This window comes from Schistocerca cancellata, chromosome 5, assembly GCF_023864275.1.
Source record: "Schistocerca cancellata isolate TAMUIC-IGC-003103 chromosome 5, iqSchCanc2.1, whole genome shotgun sequence".
Classification (NCBI taxonomy): Eukaryota; Metazoa; Arthropoda; class Insecta; order Orthoptera; family Acrididae; genus Schistocerca; species Schistocerca cancellata.
Window position 1 is genome coordinate 543,777,557 of NC_064630.1, and position 23,633 is coordinate 543,801,189.

The 23,633-nt window shown below is 43.0% G+C and overlaps 1 protein-coding gene across 5 annotated transcripts in view; it reads left to right on the forward strand.

Annotated features, from left to right (window-relative positions):
• LOC126188320 (very low-density lipoprotein receptor) overlaps positions 1-23,633 on the forward strand; it is a 598,910-nt gene that overhangs the window by 512,236 nt on the left and 63,041 nt on the right. For 2 of the 5 annotated variants that reach the window (XM_049929915.1, XM_049929914.1), the window contains exon 1: positions 20,695-20,835. The exons of the other annotated variants lie outside the window; for them this stretch is intronic. In XM_049929915.1, the coding sequence (XP_049785872.1) occupies positions 20,730-20,835 (106 nt within the window). In that variant the 5' untranslated portion in view covers positions 20,695-20,729. Of the gene's footprint in view, positions 1-20,694; positions 20,836-23,633 lie in introns of those variants that run through there. 5 annotated transcript variants of the gene reach the window in all.

The following is a 23,633-nucleotide window of genomic DNA, read 5'->3' on the forward strand; positions in this document are numbered from 1 at the left end:
CGCCTCCAGGTGCCTGCCCCCCACCTTTCCAACTTCCTCCGTTGGCTGAGGTCGAGGCAGCTAGCTGATGGAACGCCGGCAACTTCTGCGCTTACTCGCCCGCTAGGGCGTGCGGAAAGTTAAAGCCGTCGGCACACGGTCCGTGCATCCGAACGTTGAGCGTGCCGAGTTTCTGACGTCATAGCGTGGAATAGCACGTTTGGGAATCCTTTCGAACGTGCAGAGCAATATCTGGCATGTCAGATATTCTGAGCGTGCGTCTGAGCGTTGACCGATGAGATGGCACAACGCCACCTACGTCACACGCACGCCGTGTCCCTTCAGTACAGAGTTGTGAGGCGCCATATTGGCATTCATTTCATATATGTCGTTTCTGAGCACCAGCAAATTGAGAATCACTGGAAAACCCGTTGTTAGTTGTGTGATTCGTTCCATTAAAATAATAAGAAACATCATATTCGTGGCAAAAGAATTTTTGTAACTTGCGTATTATGAGAGTAGGCTATTTGAAGCAGCGACACACTGAAGATCCACCCAAAACGCATTGTTCTTGTTACAATTTGTTATAATTAAATTTCAATTAGTAACATAATTATCTACAATTAACGTTTTTAGTATGGGGTAACATAATCTGGTGAACTACATAGAGGGTGGTGTTGATTTAGTGTAATGATTAGCGTTCTTGTACAGCAGTGAGTTTTTGTTGGGGGCGATGGTCCGCGTCTTAACACTTCCAAATTCTTTTTCCTAACTTCGCGTTTTTATTAGGTTCTGATACTTTATTATTAGTTCAATATAATTATATGCTATAATATTTGATGTTATGCAAATATAAGTTGATTTTTTAGGGGTGACTTTGTTTGATTGACTTGATCTACAGGACAGCTTGCGCTACTTGTATAAAGATATTTTGCTCCTTTTTTTTTTACACTTCGTAATTTACATGTTGCGAAGATTCTGCTACTGGGTAGGAACAGTGATCAAGTAAGACTGACCTTGAGGTTTTACTAAAATGTTGGAATGATGAAATAACGTTTATCTAATGCGAAGAAGTATTCCAAATTTGTACCGCACTGTTTGTAATGGCACTTTTATAAGACTGTGCCCTTATTGATTTGACATGGTACTTTCCTTTTCGTGGACGTTGGAGGAAATGTGCGTTTTAATAGAGCTAACGTGGGAATTTTACGCGCGCCCGTTGAGTAAACGGTCTGATTTACAAACTAGAAACATCTCTCAAACTGCCGCTGGAGTGCGTTGCGATCGCGTATACCACGTTGGGGCGCACGTACCGTATGCACAAGTCGCATCGTTCCTGAGCGTTCAGCGGCACGTTGAACTCTGCACGCTCAATGTTAACGTTCGACAGCCCGGTCCGTGTGTCTACGGTTTAAGATCGTCCTCGTCTCTCCCTTCGTCAGATAAGGGAACGCGAAATAGAACGTCACAGATACTCCACTGGAGGCTAAAATACTTTGCTAATAATGGAGGGCTGCGAGTTATTTTATAATCACAAGCAGTCAATGACGCAATAAATAGACTTAGTACTAGTGGTTGCGGTAGTCTCTTACCTTATTCCGATGTTAGAAGTGGCCCCAGGCTGTCTTGCAAGACAAGAGTTCACACAGTCCGCAAGATCCTGTAACAAATGGGATGCAGACAGATTCCGATTGGTGTAGCCTGGTAAGCAACGCACTCTATGCTACTCGCAGGTGTGACTCTGTCAAGTCACTTGATACGTAGATAATCAAAGCCACTCGTGATGATTTCGGCGAAGAGAAAGGGCAATAGCTGAATCATAACACCAGGAAGAGCTCAAATTTAACTCAAATGTATTACGCACCAAAGACATGTCAATAATTAAGATATGAAATGAAGACCGAAATCTGAGATCCGCCCGCTGTGGCCGAGCGTTTCTAGGCGCTTCGGTCCGGAACCCCGCTACTACTACGGTCGCAGGTTCGAATTCTGCCTCGGGCATGGATGTGTGTGATGTACTTAGGTTAGTTAGGTTTAAGTAGGTCTAAGTTCTAGGGGACTGATGACCTCAGATGTCAAGTCCCATAGCGCTTAGAGCCATTTAAACCTTGGCCTGTTAGTTTGAATGGTAAGGCATCTTGTGTAGATTATACGTACCATATGCGGATTCGCGTGTGCACCATATTTTATTTCATATTTAAGATATTAAAAGAGAGAAAATATTTAAATTCCTTGCTTGTAATTCGGATTTTCATGTTTTCCATTGTAGTTTCTGAAGATCTGTTCGTGAGTAAAAAGATATGTGATAGCAACAAACAGAAAATAAATTGTGGTCACTTCTCATAGCAAAATTTGATATTCATTTGTTAGAGAATCTCCAGCCACTGCGTCAGTAGACGACGTAAGAGTCCTCTGCGTTCCACTTGCCCAAGAAATTGTGCAGTTCAAACAGGGGGGGGGGGGGGGGGATTAGTGGACCTTTCCTAGACCTTACCCGGGCGCAAACTTCATTGGACGCAGGACACCGACTGTCTCATCTCCGTCACGCAAAAGAAGGAAACTGCAGGAACGAAACGACTGTTCCAAGATAGTACCCTACTCGAAAAACACCCGGAAAAACCACACTCTCGCGCTAAACTAAACGGAAAGATCAATGTCGCTGTTGGAGATGTCACGGAGTCTGTCTGTCATCGGCATTTTGGTAACAGTTAAGAAATATAACTGGAAGCCACTCCACAGCAGGTGAAATAACAAGTGCTAGGTCATTACCGACTGCATAGTAGTTGCGCCATTAACGCCGTTAAATTACTTTGATGCCTCGTCTTTCGTATCTTTACCTCGATGCGTGGCGAATACCCATTTTCTTCTTCTGTGCTGAAGACAATGGGTTCACTATATGTGAAACAAAACAATAATAAAAAAATCCGAAAGTTACTCGTTACAGCTAATATGCGATCTGTACAGACGAGAGCTTGTTTTGCGACCTCGGCTGACTTTTGGTATGATGTAACAATTCATTCCTGCTCGTCTCGGTAATTACAGCGTCCTGTACTCCATTATTGTTACCTCTATTGCCAACTGATATTTATCTTTTAAACTTTAAATAAATGTAATTAATTTTTCCAATGCTAACTTCAACAGTTTGCCAAATGCAGAAAAATACACAGACGTATTACTGATTCAACACACTGATCCCTTGTAGATTTCATCCTTCTCTCAAAGTGATTAGCAGGGAAACCTTGTTCCGAAATACAGCAGGAAATAGTGTAGCCCAGAGCTTTCGACGAGAGCAATGCCGGATCCTCGAAACCGCGTCCGTGGAGATAGCCTTGTAGCTGTCTGCAAAGAAGAGATAAACCGTGCCCTCTGCCAGATGCGTATAATTACTGTTGACACGAAGCTCGTTAGTCTTCACGCGAACCATCAGTAGCAATATGCGGAAAAGAAAAACTACTAACAAAATATTTAACAGCTGACCGAGTGACTGGAGGGGTGCCCTGTTGCCTATTCCGACCCGAGGAGCTCGTGGCTGCCCTTTCTCGGTGATCCGGCCTGGCTCCGGCCCTTCCCACCGTTTTAATTTTTCTTATTTTTTTTTTTTTTTACAGCTGTCGTTGGTTGGCAAACTCGTCGTCATTGTTACCCTCCTGAGATTTTATGTTGTCCGTGTAGCAAGTTTTCTTGTGGTAATGGAGGCTATGGAAGCACTGGTCGTATGCTGAGGGTGTCTCTCTGGTGGCATAAGTTGTCCCGGGTTCCCCTACACGCTTTCTGGGCGAGACAACTCTCCCGTCTTCCCTCTTTTACCCTCTGTCACTTCTACTGGCTTCTGTCTCTTGGTTTTCTGTATTTTCGGATACAGTCAAGTCCACCGGAATTTATCTTTTTGTGCCCTTACTGTCTGGGGACTATTCCCGGCTTGACACACAAAGATTTAAGGAACAAGTGGCCTTGTAGTTTGGTCCCTTCTACCCCATCCATCCTTCAGAAAGAAAGTACGACGAAAGATTGTGTGATGCTCATCCAGTACCGTCTTTCAAACTTCTTTTGGTTTTGGACATTCCAGAATGAATCTTCCCAGCACAAATATTCTCTGTTGAAATGTATAGTAAATATTGCATCAGAGTTCTATTAACTTAAATACTAAACGAAGGGATTGTCCACCTTATTTTTCACTAACACTGACTCAAAACAGCGGTGAATTACGCTGTGAAAAGCATCTCACACACACGTTCTGATGTTCAATACATAAAACATTTCAAATGCCTGACAGAGAGAGAAGTTAATCTCTGAACAAAGCTGAATGTTTCTTCTCGTCAAGTGTCCCATAGATCACCTTTCATTTCCAAATTTACAGCGTATACACGATAAAAAATTATAGTTCACTGTTTTTGTCTACTGCATGAAGTCACCTCCAAACAGGCTAGATTTGCCCATACACAAAACTGTTCGAAAATTGATTCAACGCTTCATTATGATGTGTCCTGCAACTGGGCTAAGAAACGTATACTGAACCTACCAATGCATTACACATTTACTGTGTAATTGCTTTGTGAATATTACAAGCCAGGATCAAGCTCATTTGCAACTTTTTTGAGCCTTCTGCTAAAGTGAGCTTGGCGATGAGGAAATGAGTGACGAAACAGGTAGCCATGGGATAGAACTGAGAAACAGAGCACTGAAACCGGTGAAACAAAGACTGTTTGCATTGTTCAGTCTGCAGTCGATTCTCACCATTTCAGATGCTCAACAATGAATAATTAAGGGTTAAAATGATTGGAGGCAGGCGTGGCATACATAAAAATCGAGACACTTAATGAGAAAGTAACCTAGCTCCCTATAGAAGACATGTTGCTGCGAATCACCCTCGGTGAAAGGTTTCTCGACCTTCACTACGAGAGGAGAAAGTTTGTGGCAAGCAGTCCCTTATCACTTTTTAGGTATGAATTTAAATACAGCCAATGACGTGTCGTTGCAATTAAAATGTTACCTGACACAACGTCCAAGTGTTAAATACCGGTTTTGAATTACAGAGATCCTTATTTTTTCATTCGTTGAGCTTGAGACATTTTTATCTGTGACGAAGGTGCAATGTTCACATTTCTGGACCACATCGTATGGGCAAGCCGTATTCCACTTCTTTCCATCTTTTAAAGTTCATATCTCGCGAAGACATGCTGGTCAATATCCTCTAAATTAATTTTCGACCATAAACATTACGTTCAAGCGGAAATGATTGTTCATGCACCACCACCACCACCACCACCACCACCACCACCCCCCTTTAACATCTACGGTCAAGTAGTCAAGACAGTTCGCGTTCAGTACTGTTATAAGGTATTTGGTGAACGTTCTCCTTCATTCTGTATGCGTAAAATTACAGTGTCTACTGTAGCTGCTACGGTCGCAGGTTCGAATCCTGCCTCGGGTATGGATGTGTGTGATGTCCTTAGGTTAGTTGGGTTTAAGTAGCTCTAAGTCTAGGGGACTGATGACCACAGATGTTAAGTCCCATAGTGCTCAGAGCCATTTGAACCATTTTCTACTGTAGCTAACGTCTACTGTAGCTCACACGCCTAACTTGTATGAGCGTCGTCTTAATGTCAGTGCAGCGAGGCAGTCGTAACAAAAATACTAATCTCAAGATCTGCTGGATACCCTAAACATCAGCAAACTCTGTCAGGAGAAGAGGAGTCGCTTCGTATAATTTTATGTTGTACTAACAAAAAAATTGAGAATAATGAGACTTTAAGAACCTGAGGCAGTTCAGAAAAAATTTTTTTGGTAATATGGGATGATTAAGCATTTGCTTAGTTAGTTGGTTTTCTGAGCTGAATAACTGCTTTCAAAAATATCATTGTGACATTCCGGCTATAGTACATGATGCAAATTGGCGTTTTACTGTGCTAATGGCGGCACTGGAAGCAGTAGTGACATAGTTTCTTTCCTAAGGGAAATCATTCCGCCGCATGCACGTGTGACTGAAAAGGATGCTTGCCCAACTCTGTTTGCATGTCTCTTTACAAATACTGCAGCATAAAGGTCGAACCAACATACACGTGGCGCGTTTTTTATAGTGCGTACATTTTTAAAAGGCCACTGCAACGCTGCGGTCGGCTATTTGCACACGCACGGTACATCTGTTGGCTATCCAGACATTCGTCCGGAGTTGTCAGTTCCTGCTCATTTAAAATAACTCAGCGTATTGGAAATCCCACAGAGTATGAAAAAAGCGCTGTGATGTGTGTTCTGTGTACAGGAGACGTGAAGGCGGGGTCATAAATCTTGGATTACTGAAGATCATGGGGAAAACACTATTGTTGATGCAATGGTAAGGAAATGAATTAGAGCGGTTCATGGTAAATAGTGAAGCACTCAGTCATACGTCTTATCGAAGTATTGGTGCAGGAACTTGATGGAATAGTTCAAGAAAACATGCTTTACAATTTTCTCCGTACGTAAAACGACTTTCCTTAGGTTTGAAAACAAGGAGATCTTTGGTCGGTCAGTGCTACGAAAACGACGTTAGCAAAACGGCCGTTCAGTGGTGTTGGTAAAATGTGGCGGTAGATTTTTATGAGACTGGAATCCAGGAGTTGCTTCGAATAAAATCACTTTGAGTGTTAGGCTGCGTCGTTGTAAAACACTGAACCAACTAAGATGTCAAAGTTTCTAATGACTTAGCAGCGGTCCTCTTGAGGGCGACTGCTGTGACAATTAATCGCCCTAAAGGGGACTCGCAGTCAGTCGAAATGGCGTCTTAGTTGTTTCAGTGTTTCGTAATGACATGACACGAAACCGTAAATGATTTTACTAAAACCGACACTGGGCGTGGAAGCCTACGGACTTACATCAGGAGTTGGTCATTCTTTATGGTAATATTAGTGAAAATTGTTGGAATTAAGATTAAGGTGTAGGCTTACACATAATAATGATATTTTTTTAAAAATTCACTGTGGTATAATAGAAAAGTGGGCCTTACATAATGAATAAGCCTCAAGTACTAAGCCTTCTTTTTATTGCTACATATTTATGCCTCATGTCACCCAGGTGACGGACTACCGAGTCATTATCATATGGTGTGTTCAAAAGCGGTTGTAAAATAGGAAAATACTTTACATCGCATCTCGTCAGCTGGAGGGTCACGGAGGGGCGCTTACAATGTGAATCTGCGCTCTGTCAGAACTGAAGGCCACATTTCAGATCGCGAATATGAGAGTTAGAAAATTCACAATGTAAAATGGATTGCGAGAGCGAGCGTGCTGAAAGTGGACACTAGTAATATATTGCTTAATTACTGGTGTAGATAAGCTGAACGTGAGCTTGATGCCAGGGTAAATCATATCCGCTTGCATACGCAGTCCGCGTTGTCTGGAGGTCGCTGTCTGTTTAGGCTACACTTTCGACCACCATCTACTAGTCCGATACTCGTGGATCGTGTATACAGGTAGGCATCATTCATTTATGTACTTATGGTCGTGTCTACAGGTTAGTTTGATTTGTAGTCTAGTTTCGTAGTGTTTTACTATCCCCCCTTTTTTTTTAATACATTATTTCGACAAGGTCGAAGTATGAACCCCGTTACAGAACCATTCTAATAGAGGTATAATTTCTTAACGAGAATAACAATACCTATTTTATATGTAAATGCCCTCCTTGACCTTAAAAGTTTTACACCAAGACGGACCTTTGCAAATAAAGTGCCATAATATGATCGCGGTATCATTTACACACTTTGTCTCCAGTTGACAATTCCTATTACTAACAATTCCAAAATTCATTACTACTAAAGCCCTAATAAAATAGAAGTCAGGTCATTCCACTTAACCAACAGATTGGCAAACACAGAATTGAATGTAATCTTCAACAACAAAAAGTTGCGACACTGTCGACGTTCCAAATATTTGGACGTCGCGTCGACAGATCCCTGACATGTAGGAAACACCTAGAAGTAACAGGACAGAAGCTAATATCGAGAAATAACATATTAAGGAAACTGGCTGGTGCTAGCTGCGGAGGTAATGCGAATACCTTAAGAACTACAGCACAAACACTGGTGTACACTTTCGCCAAATACTGTTCTGCTTGGAGTAGAAGTAGCCATGTCAACAAAATAGGCCCCTATCTAAATGATGCGATGAGAATCGAGAAAGGAAGTCTTTAATCCACGCCAACACCATGGCTGTCAGCACTAGCTAAAATAGCTCCTCCAAGACTCAGATGACAACGAGCAGTGACACAGCAATGGATGAAATTCAGAGGGTACAGAGACTTACCTACTGATGAAACGGTGAACCGTTTACTACGCACTGGATTAAAATCTAGAGCACCAATCTGGGTAAACACTGGCTATCTCGCCCCCCCCCCCCCCACCAGAAAGCTGTTATCTAAGAGATCAATCAGAGGAAGTCCTTTGATGATCATAAGAAGTTGGGAAACATAGAACCTACCACCCAAGTGCCAGGTGCGAACCAACCACGAAAAATACGGAGCCCCCTCAGCCGTATCAGAACTGGCCATGCCGTGACCAAAGCAACGCTACGCATGTGAGAATTACCGATGATGACCAATGTGACTGTGGAAAATCGGAACAAACTCGGGAGCACACGTTGCACGAATCCCCAAAAAGACAATTCATGGGTACCTGGAAGAACTTTGCAGACGCAAGAACTTCAGCAATTAAATGCCTGGAGGTTTTAGTTACCCAGCTATGATGAAAAAATGGATCCCTCAACTTCTTTTGCCTAGTTCCGGCTCTCCAGCTTCTGTAAGCCACACGCGAAATAATATACCAAGACTTCTCGTAAATAAATAATCTTGTTGTGACGCTGACGAGTGAGTATTTGTGGTGCTTAAACTATACATACTGAGCAACAGAACGGGTGTGGAATTGTTACCCGATGCAGACAAAATAGCATCGACGCTTTGTGGTCACTGCGATACGCAGTTGTCTTCGGCTCTCAGTAGAGGTGGCCATTATCAGAGACGTCGATCCCCTGACTGGTTATCGGCCTTCAACAAGGGCCTCAGTAGTGGCTGCCCCAGGGGCTGCGGAGTTCATGGGCCGGTTTATCGGCTTAGCCAGACAAGCTGCCTCGACATGCGAATGTAAGCCGATAGCGTTGGTAACTGCGCGCCGCGCCGCCTGTATCGGCCGTGACAGCTGGTCGCTGCGAGGGGCCGAAGGTCACGCTCGGTCAGCCGGCCACGAGGCAGGACACGCCGCACACAGCCACCTGTCGGAACAAAACACTGTCTCCATCCGTCATCAGTTGCCTCCGCGCCCCAGCAGCACTAGTTCAGCCTTTCTACATCGCATTCTCTTTACTGAGGATGAACAGCGACAACATTAAGGTGACGGCGGAGCACTGTTTCGAAACGCTGCCCAAGAGCAATGGTCTGCACCTACCTGTACATCTATATTCTGCAAACCACCGTGACGTGCATGCCAGAGGATACGTCCTATTCTACCTGTTATTAGCTTTTCTTCCCGTTCCATTCACACGGAGCGCGGGAAAAATGTTCACTTAAATGCCTCTGCATGCTATAATTATTCTAAACTTATCCTCACGATCCCTATGTTAGCGATAAGTGGGGGACATCAGTACATTTCTAGAGTCATCATTTGAAGCTGCTCCTTGAAATTGTTACTACACTTCCGCGGTATAGTTTGTCTCTCTTAGAGTCTGACAGTTAAGTCTCTTCAGCATCATTATAACACTTTCACAAGGGTCAAACAAACCTGTGACCATTCGTGCTGCCCTTCTCCGTATACGTTCAATATATCCTGTTAGTCCTATTTCGTACGAGTCCCACGCGCTTGAGTAGTATTCTATAATGGGTCGCACGAGTGATCTCCTTTGTAGACTGATTGCACTTCCCCAGTATTCTACCAGTAAAACCGAAAACTACCACCTGCTTTACCCATGACTGATCCGATGTGATATTCCATTTGATTTCTGAAAGTATTTGTATGGAGTGTAGCCATGTATGGAAGTGAAACATGGACGATAAATAGTTTATACAAGAAGAGAACAGAAGCTTTAAAAATGTGGTGCTACAGAAGAATGCTGAAGATTACATGGGTAGATCACAGAACTAATGAGAAGGTATTGAATAGAATTGGGGAGAAGAAAAATTTATGGTACAACTTGACTAGAAGAAGGGATCGGTTGGTAGGACATGTTTTGAGGCATCAAGGGATCACCAATTTAGTATTGGAGGGCAGCGTGGAGGGTAAAAATCGTAGAGAGAGACCAAGAGATGAATACACTAAGCAGATTCAGAAGGATGTAGGCTGCAGTAGGTACTGGGAGATGAAGAAGCTTGCACAGGATAGAGCAGCATGCATCAAACCAGTCTCAGGACTGAAGACCACAACAACAACAACATCCCTACGAAGTGTAACACTCAGATATTTGTATGAGTTGGCCGATTCCAACTGTGACTCACTGATAGTGCAATCACACGATACTACGTTTCTACGTCTTGCGAGGTGCACAATTTTAAATTTCTGAACATTTAATGCAAGTTGCCAATCTTCGCACAACTTCGAAATCTTATCAAGATATGACTGACTATTTACGCAGCTTCTTTCAGACAATACTTCATTACAGATAACTGCATCGCCGGCCGGGGTGGCCGAGCGGTTCTAGGCGCTTCAGTCTGGAATCGCGCGACCGCTACGTCGCAGGTTCGAATCCTGCCTCGGACATGGATGTGTGTGATGTCCTTAGGTTAGTTAGGTTTAAGTAGTTCTAAGTTCTAGGGGACTGATGACCTCAGATGTTAAGTCCCATAGTGCTCAGAGCCATAACTGCATCATCTGAAAAATGTCTTAGGTTTTATTTACATTGTCCGCGATGTCATTAATATGCAACTTGAACAGCAAGGATCCCAACACACTTCCCTGAGGCACACGCGAATTAAACTTCTACGTCTGACGATAAATCTCCATCCAAAGTAACATGCTACGGCATCCCTACGAAAAAGCCCTCGTCCACTTGATACCACATATGATAATACTTCGGACAATAAGCGTAGGAGTAGCACCGAGTTAAATGCTTTTAGGAAATCAGGAAATATTGCATCTACCTAATTGCCTTCATCCAAAGCTTTCAGTATGTCACGTGAAAATAGTGCAAGTTTTGGTTTGACATGATTCATGTTCACGGAATCAGTGCAAGGTCGTCAGGCGATTCGAGGTACCTGTTTGATGTCAGAATGTTTTAAATTACTACAACATATCGATGTCAAGGATACTGGACGGTGGCTTGCTGTGACCTGTGCTTTCTGCCAACTAATGTGGACACTGCTATTTGTTCGCGGGATCCATGATAGCTTATAGTTAGAAGAGGGACTAAATCTGGGCTGATCTGGATATATCCGCAGAAATAATGACTTTACGGATAAAACCACGACGATGCGGATGCCTGGGGTATTAGTCTTTGGTTAAAAACTCAAGGGCAGTGTCAGTAGCACGATTTTCATTTACATTGCAAGTGTTCGACAACAATAATATTTGTTTTAAGCCATTGTTAATGCCCATTTGAGAATGAACGCAGCTATATAGGGTGTAACAAAAAGGGATGGCCAAACTTTCAGGGAACATTCATCATACGTAAAGGAAGAAAATACGTCACACGGACACGGATCCGAAAACACTCCATTTCCGTGTTAGAGCCCTTCACCACAGTAATCATGGCACACAGGAAAAAAACATACAAGCATAGTATGAAACGCATTCCTAAATGAAATGTACAAAATGCTCTCCTTTAATGAGGATACATGCATCAACCCGCCGTCGCCCTGAATACCACGAATCTCTGGAAAATTGCGTATTGTTTCAAGACACGAAGACAGGCACGAAGACCGTAAATCTGGCACCAGAGTTCTGTTCACAGGGACTTTCAAATGCCCTCAGAAAAAAGTCTAGTGGGTTTAGGTCCGGAGAGCGTGGAGGCCAAGGACTTGGCTCACGTGTATCTACTCGTATTCATCAGTCACTCTGTTATTTAGTAACCTGAGAACATTAACACGGAAGTGAGTAGTAGTTACATCGTGCATGATACACATGTTTTGATGCACTCGTAAAGGCACATGTCCTAGCAGGTATTCTGTGAGAATTCCGGACAGCTTAAACAAGCAGATTGCGTGTACAGTACATTTGCACTAAGTTGACTCGGCACTTAGAAAGAAAGTATTGATTGCACAAAAGTGAGCAACAAGAATATTATGTGGTATTCACCCACGGATGTCAGGCAGGTCCCTCTTCAAGCAGATAGGCAATTTAACCGCACCGTCACAATACCTATATTCGCTGACGAAATTCGTCACAAATAAACCATCACAATTTGAAAAGAACTGTGATGTCCATACCTAGAATCTCAGAAGGGAGAATGACCTTCACTACCCATTATTGAATCTATCAGTGCCTCAGAAAGGAATCAATACGTAGCAATAAAAAATTTTGTTCATTTGCCCGATAACGTAAAATTTCTGACATGTAGCAAGGAAAGTTTTAAATCTAACTTAAAATCATATTTCCTGGCCAACTTCTACTCCAATGATGAATTTCTATTTAAAAACTGGTAGCCAGAAAAATAAAATCGTTATTTTCAAGCCAAGTTGCATGAATAGCATTAAAAAGTGTTCATTGATGTTAACACTAACCACGTTTACATTTTCTGTAAAATAATTCGTTCCATGTCATTTCAACAAAAGAATCGTTCAAATACGCTATGGAACATGTAACTAAATAAATAGAGGGTGCTACTTGTCTGATGATGCTAGTAGGGCAATGAGATAGGTCACATGTCAACGCAAGCAGTGAAGTGAGTCACATGTCAACATTACCTTCGTTCCATTTAAACTACTAACTCCGGCGGTGAACCTAAGAATTATTGCTTACTGTACATTCTAACCAAACGTAACTAGAAGTGTATTTCGAACATTTCACGTAAGAAAGCGTTTCCTGTAATGCTGGAACGTTCTGTTTGTATGTTTCTCGTGATTAACGTGAATATGAAGAGATGTAGAAAATGAGCTCAAACATCGAAATAAAGCGTTTCCGGACCCATGTCAAGCTTATTCCTGAGGTGTGAAGAACTTTTCCTGAAAGTTGGGCCATACCATTTTCTTATACCCTGTATCGGCTTCAATGCGCATTATCCTCTGTGGATGGCCTGCTATTTTTCCCGATCGCTGATATTTCCAAATTCTAGCAAATTCTCTAAGAGTGTAAGATTGAAGTGTTTGGCGAATACTGCAACAAGGTCCCAGCACAGTATTCTCAAAATGTACACGTCCTGTGAACGCCATATACAGTTAACTAAAAACCTTCTGTTTTTAAGGTAACGTAACACAATATTTTACGCACACTGTTAGTTAAAGCAAGAGCTTACTAAACCTTTAAGTAAACTAAAACCGTGGACAGTGAAATAACACAGTATTATGAGAGATTAAAAATGATGATTAGAAGGTCTTAAGTTCTGGATTGCACAAAAGCATAGGGCTGGCAATAGCAGACGAAGGCCTGAAGTTACATTGCACCAAACCGTCGCAACAGATGCTTCTAGGAATGGGAATTACACCTCACTGGTTACGCGAACCTCTCCCGCAGACAAGGAGCGAGAACAGCACTAGGGCTTGAAACTTGGCACACTGCTTCGTGGTTTCATTCAAGGCTGGCTAACTTCAGACACTAAGACAACTCTCGCCAGTTCTCTTCCTGGTTCTCCGAAATCAGGTTGAGTACGTCTAAGTTTCGTAATTATAAACTTCGTTCAAAATGCCACACGTGCATTCTGCCTTAAGTTTCTACATCTGTACTTCACAGTCCACAGTGTGGAACAAGGCGAATGAGAACACTGTGTGCTTGCATCATTGTCCATTTTCTCATCCCTCCACCGCTTGTTCGTTTCGTGAGTTGTGCACCAGAAAAACAAGTCAGTGTGCACCCTTATAAGCCGTAATTTTATCGTCATAGCCGTCAATCAAAATGCGTATGGGGGATGAGGGGAAGGAAGTACTGCGTCTCTTCACCGATGTGACGGTTCACCCTAAGTATTTTAAGAGTATGCAGTTTCTGAGGTCTTCCTGCCGTAAGCAAGTACGACAAAGCGCTTCGATCTTCACAGAACTCTACCTCTCTCTCTCTCTCTCCCCCGCTAGTTCCATCTTGGTAAGCATCCGAAACAGAAGATCAATACTCAAGAACAGTCGTGACCAGTGTAATGTAACCGCTTTTCTCCGTGGATGAATTACAATCATCGTAGACCGTCCGAGAAGATGTTTCTTTTTCCGTCGTTCTGACACAATTATCGAATACGCAATATCAGCGGTGGAGACCATGCGGAAGTATTACATTCTACAGGATGAACCCGAACTCCACTGACGAAACTTAAGAGTGCTTTGCTATTACAGACACGTGGTCACCGGTGGTCCATTACACGGTAACAACACAAGAATGTGTCGGTTTGTTACTCGACGTTCGTTTCTATGAAAATAGCCGCGCAACAATGAGAAAAAAAACTTGTAATAAGCGATCATCAAAACGTACAACACAAAAAATGTAATACAACAATCCTCAGATGCAGAAGTACTGTGACGTACTATCCCTATTGCTGTGTATCAGTGTTACAGTACAATCAACACTGTCGGAGAAAACAAACCCTAGACAGAACCGAACATCATTGAAGGCAAGTTTGAAAGTTAAACATTAAGTTGACGTTACCGTTGTTAACAGCAAGTGTAGTTAGCGGACGGAAATAGTTTGTTTCCAAACAAGACCTCCGTGGCATGTCGTGACAGTGGCACTGTTGTGCAGATATTTTCAGTGCAAATACACATGCAAAGATGAATGGGAGTAACCTGAACTCGGATTCGTGAAGCCCAGGTTTCGAACCCTCTTCCGCATATTTAGACCTCCCTTGCCTTTCGTCTCCTTAAATAGCGCAAGAGAAGTTTCGGGATGGCCCATTAGAACAGGAGATAGCCGGTTTCTTCCCTACCCTTTACCACCCCGAGCTTGCGCTCCGCCACTAATGAATTCATCGTCGACGGAGCGTTAAATCGTAGTATTATTTTCCTTCCTTCCACTATCTCGGCAACAGACTGTTACTGATTACCGACTGTTTACAACACTCAGGTTAGTTTTTACCCTCTTTCTGTTGAAACTGACTCGCATTCGGGAGGACGACTGTTCAAACCCACGTCCGGCCAGCCTGATACAGGTTTTCTGTGATTTCCCGTGATTTCCCTACATCGCTTCTGGCAATTGCAGGAATGGTTCCTTTGGAAGGGCACGGCCGATTTCCTTCCCTGTCCTTCCGTAATCCGAACTTGTGCTCCGTCTCTAATGACCTCATTGTCGACGGGACGTTAAACACTAATCTCCTCCTCCTCCTCCTCCTCCTCCTCCTCCTCTGTTGAAACTGAATTCGAGAAGCATACGTTGCGCCGTCTGAGAATTCCTGCACTAAATATTTTCATTCGTCATCGCGCTAAAGACATTTATTTGAAGCTCCATTTCATACCGGCTTGTAGTGTTAGCCCTCTAGACAGGGACATTTTTTCAGCTTCCTGTGTACCTGGAAATTAATAAAAGTTTTAGCATTCGAAGAGATTACGCACAAATATCCGAAAGGGACTATGTAGATCGAGATTCCAAAGAAACCGACACGTAAACTGTCATAAGTGAAAGCATTGCGCAATTACTGTCAACGTGTTTTACACCATATTGGGACGAAGCTCTAAAAATGACATGAGTCCAAGAACTGAAGGAGAAAGATGATGCAAAACGTGTGCATTACTGTACGTGGGTAGGTGAAACAACAGAATGGAATGTTGGATCCGCTGCTGTATTTCATGAGTGATGAAGCCTGGTTCCATCTGACGACTTGTTAACTCCCAGAACAACAGATACTGGTCAACGAATAATCCCTAAATGATTAACGAGAATAAAAAAAAAGATTGTGGTGTGCGGTGTCAGCAAGTCTGATTGCAGTTTCTTACAGTTTTTGAAACAACAATAAACAGTGCTGCGTGTATGAAAATCTTCAGAAATTTTACGCACAATTGACCACTCACCAAAGTCCGTATGCTGTCGTTCAACAGGATGGGCTACGTGCCACACTTCACGGTTTTTAGTTTCACGAATTCATGAACTATTCACAGTAATAAGAGTATCAGCATAGGACTGGCCGCCGCGTTCGACGCACCTAACCATTTGTGATTTTCATCTGTGGGGCAGTCTCAACGGAAAAGTGAACGCAAATAACTCAATAATGTTTTTGAAGACTTTGACAGTATACGTAATGAAATTCTGAGAACTGATGTGGCAGAGTTGCGCAAGGTGTATATTAACACTTTCTATGTGTGCAGTACCTTTTCGTAAACAGTTTCTAATATTCTCACGTTACACCAATTCTGGCCCTGGTCAGTTTCGTAATCAGTCGATGTGACGGAGTCCCGAAGTTAATTGGTACTGCCGTGGAGGAATGGTTCAGGGTAGCTACATATCCTTTCCCGTAGACAATAATGTGAGTGCTGTTCTTCCCCCCCCCCCCCCCCCCCCAAAAAAAAAATAATAACTTTTCTATATACAGGCTGCCCCCACTCATTATGACATAACTGCTTGAAGATACCAAAACAGTAGTTCCGGTAGGTGACTGCGCGCAAACCTGTGAGTGGTTTGTTACTGGTTAGTATTTTAATCTTCTGAATTATTAAAACTGCCGTGTTTATTTTTTATGGAACAAGGCCTTCCTAATTATATGTCGGTAGCTACTGAAAACAGAAATAGTAATCTAATACTCGACAGAGTTTGTGATCAGATATTCCTCAAAACATCTCAGAAGTGGGTGGGAGGAAGGGGGAGGGGGAGGGGGAGGAGGAGGAGGAGGAGGAGGAGGAGGAAGATTACGGCACACCGTAATTTCAGTTCAATTGCGATATAAACGTACTATATTGCAGCTCAGAGCGAATCCTGGCCATCACATTTAAATAATTTCTTCCCTTCACTCTGACACTCTTTCTGCAAAAGGCTGAGGTTTTCACTGCAGACGTAATAAATCTTATGACTTCAGCCCTCTTTCTAAGAGCTTTCAAATGTTAACCACACAGCCGTTTCATATAGAATTTTCAACAAGTTAATAAAGCCGAATTGTATACTGCCAGTGTATTTCAGCCACTTCCCTCTCATCCATAGAAAAAGCCACATTATGAGTCGTCATACATTCAATTTTCTGAATAAAGCAGCCAGCGTTACAAGCCAAGGACATTGAGTGAGTTCCTAACAGTTTAATTTGTTGTTAGGATACACTGCGCGAGTAAAGGTTATTGAGATTTTTTTCATCAGAACTGAAAGAAAGAGACGACTCAATTCAAGAAATCGTAAATCTTCTCTAAATCGCCTTTGACAGGACATAGCAAAAATATGGAGTGTTGTCCCAGTCTTTATCAGCCTGTGTAGTCGGGAGCAACATCTGTACCTCAAATTGCGTTGAAAAGAAATATTAAATGGAGAAAACTGTGAGCTTTGCAGGCTCCCAGGAAGAATCGGTAGCAAACAACAAGCTGGTATTCTTACACGGTACAATTTTTACATCGAACTCAGAAAGCAGACATTTTGAGCTTCAGCCAGTCGTGACTTTTAATAACTATTATTCACACTGGAGGTCATCAACATTGTACGGGATGTTTCTTTCTTTTTACACAGGAAATCTGCAGCCTTTAGATTGGTGCTCTGGATGATACGATGTGATGATGGGACGTACCAAAATTACAGTACGTAAGTGAAATATCAGTGTAGACGTGCTAAACTTTATGCGAAAGTTAGTATAAATATTTGCCGCTTTTGGACAAACACAGATACACATTAACATCACCTTTTAGAAGTGTTGTGACTGTTGAAGGTTCAATTAAACCAATGTGATTATAGACAAAGACAAATGGTAGCACGAACGTTCATATTTGCACTTACTACTGAAAAAAGTGCAAGAACGGATTTACCTACGCGTAAAGATAAGAGATCCCTTATATTAACGTGTCACACTGGAAAATATACAATGGGGTGGTCTCATCCACGGCCAAATCGATAAGGAAGTTGTTTGATGGCCAACACAATTTTCGTTACGAATTGTTCCGAGCGTGGATTTTTGCAGTGACATTCTAGTCTCTTGATCCGTGAAAGTGGGTATTAGCACCAATTTTTGACTAAGTGTCAATACATCCACAGTAAAGGTTTCGCTTAAATTTCGTAGTGGTTTGTGGCCCCGCCAACAGCGTAGCATTATGATGTTGAAGAAAGAAGAAAAAAAAAGCAACCAGTGTGTAGCGAGATGAACCCCCAAGGGCTCTCTTTTCAAATGCTCGAAGATAAATGAGAAATTCACGGCAGTATTGAGAGAAAATTCAATAAAAAGAATTTACATGCGTGTTTGTTTAGGTGTCAACGTGTTGACATTGAGAGATTGAGTTCTGTTTATGTTCGTTCTAATTAGATTGTTACACTTTTAAAAAATCGCATCTAATTCGGGGACGTATGCGACAACCTGCCGAACACCTACCAGACGCGCAGTATCCTGTCCGGCCTGTTACCGCTGTGTCCTGTGTTTTCATACAAGGACGCCATGAACTTAGCGTCATAAGTCATAATTACGTCACGCTTCCTATGACTGTGTTATCTTAGAACATATTAGTTGTATAAAACATTCTCGGACTTAGAACAGATAACTTGGACAGTAATAAGAAATGTTAATCTATGTCTATATATAACAGGCTTGCGTGTGTACGTACTCCCAGACTTTCCTCCAGTACCATCCACTGCCACTCTCTCGTGATTTTGGTGGTAGATACCCGTTGGTTTCATGCTGTTAGTGAGGGAGTTTGTTGGCGATGCAGGACAATGGATGAGTATGACAAGCAAAAATCCGCGAAATATGGTGCGTTAAATAATCTTAGTAAAAGCTACATACACTGTGACTTACGAACTTTACCGTACATGTGGAAGTACGTTTATTGTTTCATTCGTCCTATATAATACGACGCTTACGCGATTTCGTCATTCAGACTTTAATAACGACGTGTAATAGCGCATTTTCGTGAATCACACTTTCCCGACGATCAGCACAAATGTAAAGGAAAAAAATCCAGGTAGACTCAAAGATGAAGTACTCGTAACTAACAACTCAATAATCGAACTGTACCCTAGGGCGATTTCGGGTAAACATTTCTTTTATTCTTCACGAGTACAAGCCTTTCCATAATTCAGCGCGTTTTTGTCAATCACTTCGCTTATTCTTCTTTTGCATCAATTTTGCTGAGTATAATCGTTAGCATACTTCTGTTAGTTACTGTGGATGATTTAATATTATTCATTACATAATTTTATTTCGAGATAGGACGCCGAAGCGTAACACTGTGTTCACACACATGTGAATTCGCAACGAAGAAAATTAGCAGCGCGCAAATTACGTTTCTAAAAAGATAACTGCATTCAAAATACCATTAATGCGATGTGCGTCTGTATGCATATCATATCTAAAATGGTACTGTGCCTTCGCCCACGCCATACATTCTGGCCCCGGCAATGCCGGCTTTCTCAGCGAGTATGACTTACTGTGTTCAGATAATACAACATATTAATAAACGCAGCGTAAAACTTACTTCTTCACCACATATAATATTTATTTTGCAAGGGTCGGTGTTACGTAAATTGAAAGAACAGAAGTCAAAACGAATTCCAGTTAAAAGACGGTGAAGTTTCACTAAACAAAAGATAAATGGTTCAAATGGCCCTGAGCACTATGCAACTTAACTTCTGAGATCATCAGTCGCCTAGAACATAGAACTAATTAAACCTAACTAACCTAAGGACATCACACACATCCATGACCGAGGCAGTATTCGAACCTGCGACCGCAGCGGTCGCTCGGCTCCAGACAGTAACGCCTAGAACCGCACGGCCACTCCGGCCGGCCAACAAAAGATAACACGTCACTTGTGAGGGATGATTCCATTGAAAAGGATCCGGCCGAATTCCATCCTTATCCTACCCGAAGCTGAGTTCCTTCTCGGCCTCTGATGATCATGTCGTCGGCGGGATGTTGGATCCTACTCGTCTTTCCAATACGTGTCGTACACTTACAATCCATTAAATATTGGCTGGTTGTGAGTATAATATGCGCGCACGTGTTTGTGTGTTTTTAAAAAATGCTAGTTTAATTCATTCCTACCTTAAGGACCATTGACTTGAAAAGCGTTCCGCTGGTGAAAAATGATGCAACTGCAGTCTTCGTTGTCTTGTTAGTATAAAATTCCATAGGAAGCACGCTTTTTGTATCCACTTTGTAGAATGGGTTTTTCCGGGCACGAGTGAGGAGTTCTGGAACCGAATGGTCAATACTGGTGCAAGTTGTTGCCAATCAAAGTGAGAGTTCTTTTTTTGCTAGTGTCACGTTCCCCCCCCCCCCTTCCTTTCTCTTTGAGACGCCTCTCCACGGAGATGGTAGGAGGGGAGGGCTTACGGAGCAAGTGTTTGCAAACAGCGGCGTCCCGCGTCGGGGTCCCCGTTTCCTAGCTCGGGCAGGGAAGGGAAGGAAGCGGAGGGGGCAGAAAATTGCCCCGCGGTGGCCAATGGCGCGCCGGCTGACGCAACGCGGGGGTATGAAAAGTGCGTCCGGCGGCGCGGCGCGCATTGCTTGCTGACCGGCGGGCTGAGCAGGGCGCTGCAGACACCGCCTCCCAGGATGGACTCCGCTTCTGGCCGCGCGGCGCTGCCGCAGCTGCTGGCCCTCTTCGCGGCGATGCTGTTGGCCACCGCGGCCGTCGCCGACGGCTTCTATTACCACGACGGTAGGATCTCTGCTGCCTTACTAACTCCCAGTCAGCCATGGCGATGGTGTCTTAAAATTCTATGCGTATTCTTCTGAATAGAGCTACCCTCTGTAATACTTCACCATTGTCCAACAGGCGTAATACGTCGGTAAGGGACCGAGTTATATGTTTCAACCGTTCTGTTGTCATAGTGGTCAAGGCGCTGAATTAGCATTAAGGAGGAGGTGCAGATTAGACAAGGCCAATGCCGATTTCTTGTTCCATTATTGTTCCCATATACACTGTGTTAAACAGTTCATGTTACACACTTATAGAGGTTGTAGAGAGGACTTAGTAGATAAAAATTTTGCATAGGAACTTAAGTCCGGAAACGAAGTCCAATGACGCTATAGGGCACCAAACGTATTGGAGCCGGATGATTCCGAGATGATGATACGAACTGTCTAGGATGATGAAAAGGATAAATACAGCAATTCGAAGTTAGGGTCCCTGGTTCGGAAACGAACGAGTCGGAAGTTACAAGCGATACCTCTGACAGCGGAATACATGTACCGTTACTGTCGTTGCTAAAAATGTAGGGTAGGCAACTTTCAGAAGTGGTGGTATGGATCAAAACAAGAAAAAAAGTCTAGTACACTTGAGCTCTAAAGCATCCCCATGAAGCAATGAACACACGTTAATCATCGCTACTGTGGAACACATCTCCTCTATTGAGCAAGTGCTTGAACCTCCTCGGGGATGCATTTTAGAGTCCAAGTTTACTACACACTTTTTCGTTTTTTTTGGTCCATTGTACCCCCTCTGAAAGTTGTCTACCCTACAATCTTAGCAACAACAGTACCAGTACATGTATTCCACTGTCAAATGTATCAGAACGGTTTTCGCTTATACCTTTCGAGTCTTTCGTTTCGGGCACAGGGACCATTACCTCAAATGGATACATCCTTCTCCATAGTTCCAGAAAGATTATAGCATCATCGAGGAAACACCCTGTGTATATACATAAATTTACAGGCGCCGGCGCCTATAACTTCGTCGGTCTGTAACGTCGTTGGACGTCTTTCCCGGTCGTGGGTTCCTGTGTAACGCTTGATCCACGAAGTCCCCTACAGAAGCGTGTAACATGAAATGTGAAACGCCCTGTATACTCCGCAAGCCTCTGCAAGATGCATAACAGAGGGTAAATCGTACCAGCACCAGCAATTTTTCGCCCTGTTTCTTTTGCGTGCTGAGCGACGAGGAAAAAATGAGTTAAATGCTCGGTAAGTGTCCTAATTTCTCTGACCGTAATGACCCGTACACGAGATATACCATGGTAGCAACGATATGGCCGCACTTTATCGAACCGAGTTTTGCGATATGTACGTCGTCGAGCAATTCTCATTTACGTTCCCCGCCTATTTATGTTAAGTTTCTCTAAGGGCTAGGCCGTCCTTTCACGATCCCACTAAAGCGTCTCTGAATTTGTTCCATTTATGGTGTCATGCCTAACCGATCAGAGATCAAAACGTTGAAACAATGTTCTAGAATTTGTCTTGTGTGCTATTTCCTTTAGAACTGCATTGCACTTTGCCAGAACCGTTAAAGTAAATTTAAGTCTTTCATTCGCCTTCCCTAACAATGATTCCATGTTGCATCTTACATTCAAATCTGCAGATGGCAGACAGATCGGTACCAAACGATGTATGTCGACACATCATCACCCAAATCTACGATATAGTTCGTATTACGTGCTGTCGTCAAGGAGGACGTGCGTAAACTGCAAGTAATAGGTAACACGTGAGCACAGGAAGAGCGTAACTGTGAGTGGTTGTCGCGTGGGGCTCTGTAGGGAAGTTGGTAGAGCGTTAGTTCGTCGTGCCAAGGGTCGCGAGTTCGAGCCCTGGTCTATCCATTCCTTGTGCTGCAGTACAAACATTACCGTTACATGGGACAGCAGGTTCCTGACACACTTAGGACTGTTCGGAGTCCATAGCAATTTTCTGTTGGCAGTCTGCTTTCTCTTCGTTTATTTGAAAGTAGCAAACCCATAGCGCATATTTGTAGTTTCACAGAACAAACACAAACAATCCGAACAGAAGAGTAAACAAACAATTGCATGATACGTCGGAAGTATTGATAGTAATAATGACAATAGTAAGAATAATAATTGACTGCTATATGGTAGCACTACCATACATCTATAAATTCTGAACAGTCCTTTGACGTGTCAGGAAGTTGTCCCGTATAGCAGTTTCACATGTACTACAGAACAAAGTGGTAGCGTTCTCGCTTCCCGGGTTCGATTCCCGGCGGGGTCAGGGATTTTCTCTGCCTCGTGATGGCTGGGTGTTGTGTGCTGTCCTTAGGTTAGTTAGGTTTAAGTAGTTCTCAGTTCTAGGGGACTGATGACCATAGATGTTAAGTCCCATAGTGCTCAGAGCCATTTGAACCATTTGAACTACAGAACAAAAAGTGCATCACTAGAGCTCTAACCCAGGACCCTTGGTACGACGGACTTACGGTTTACAGATTTCCCACGGGAATTCCATACGGCAGATGCTCACAGTCCTGCTTTTCCTGTGGTACTTAATAGTTGACGTTTACGCACGTTCTCCTGGATGACAGCGCATGCCACAATGTCAGTGTTTTGTTCCATATTCTATCGATATACGTTTAGTACAGATACGATTATCTACCATCTGGAGGTTTGGTTGTTAGTATGAAGCCTAAATAGTTCTACGATGTGACCAGCTCTACCACTAATCTTGTAACCTAATACTATCAGGTTTTTCTGTAGTATATGCTCTGTCTTTAAGGATGACATCGTAGTAGTC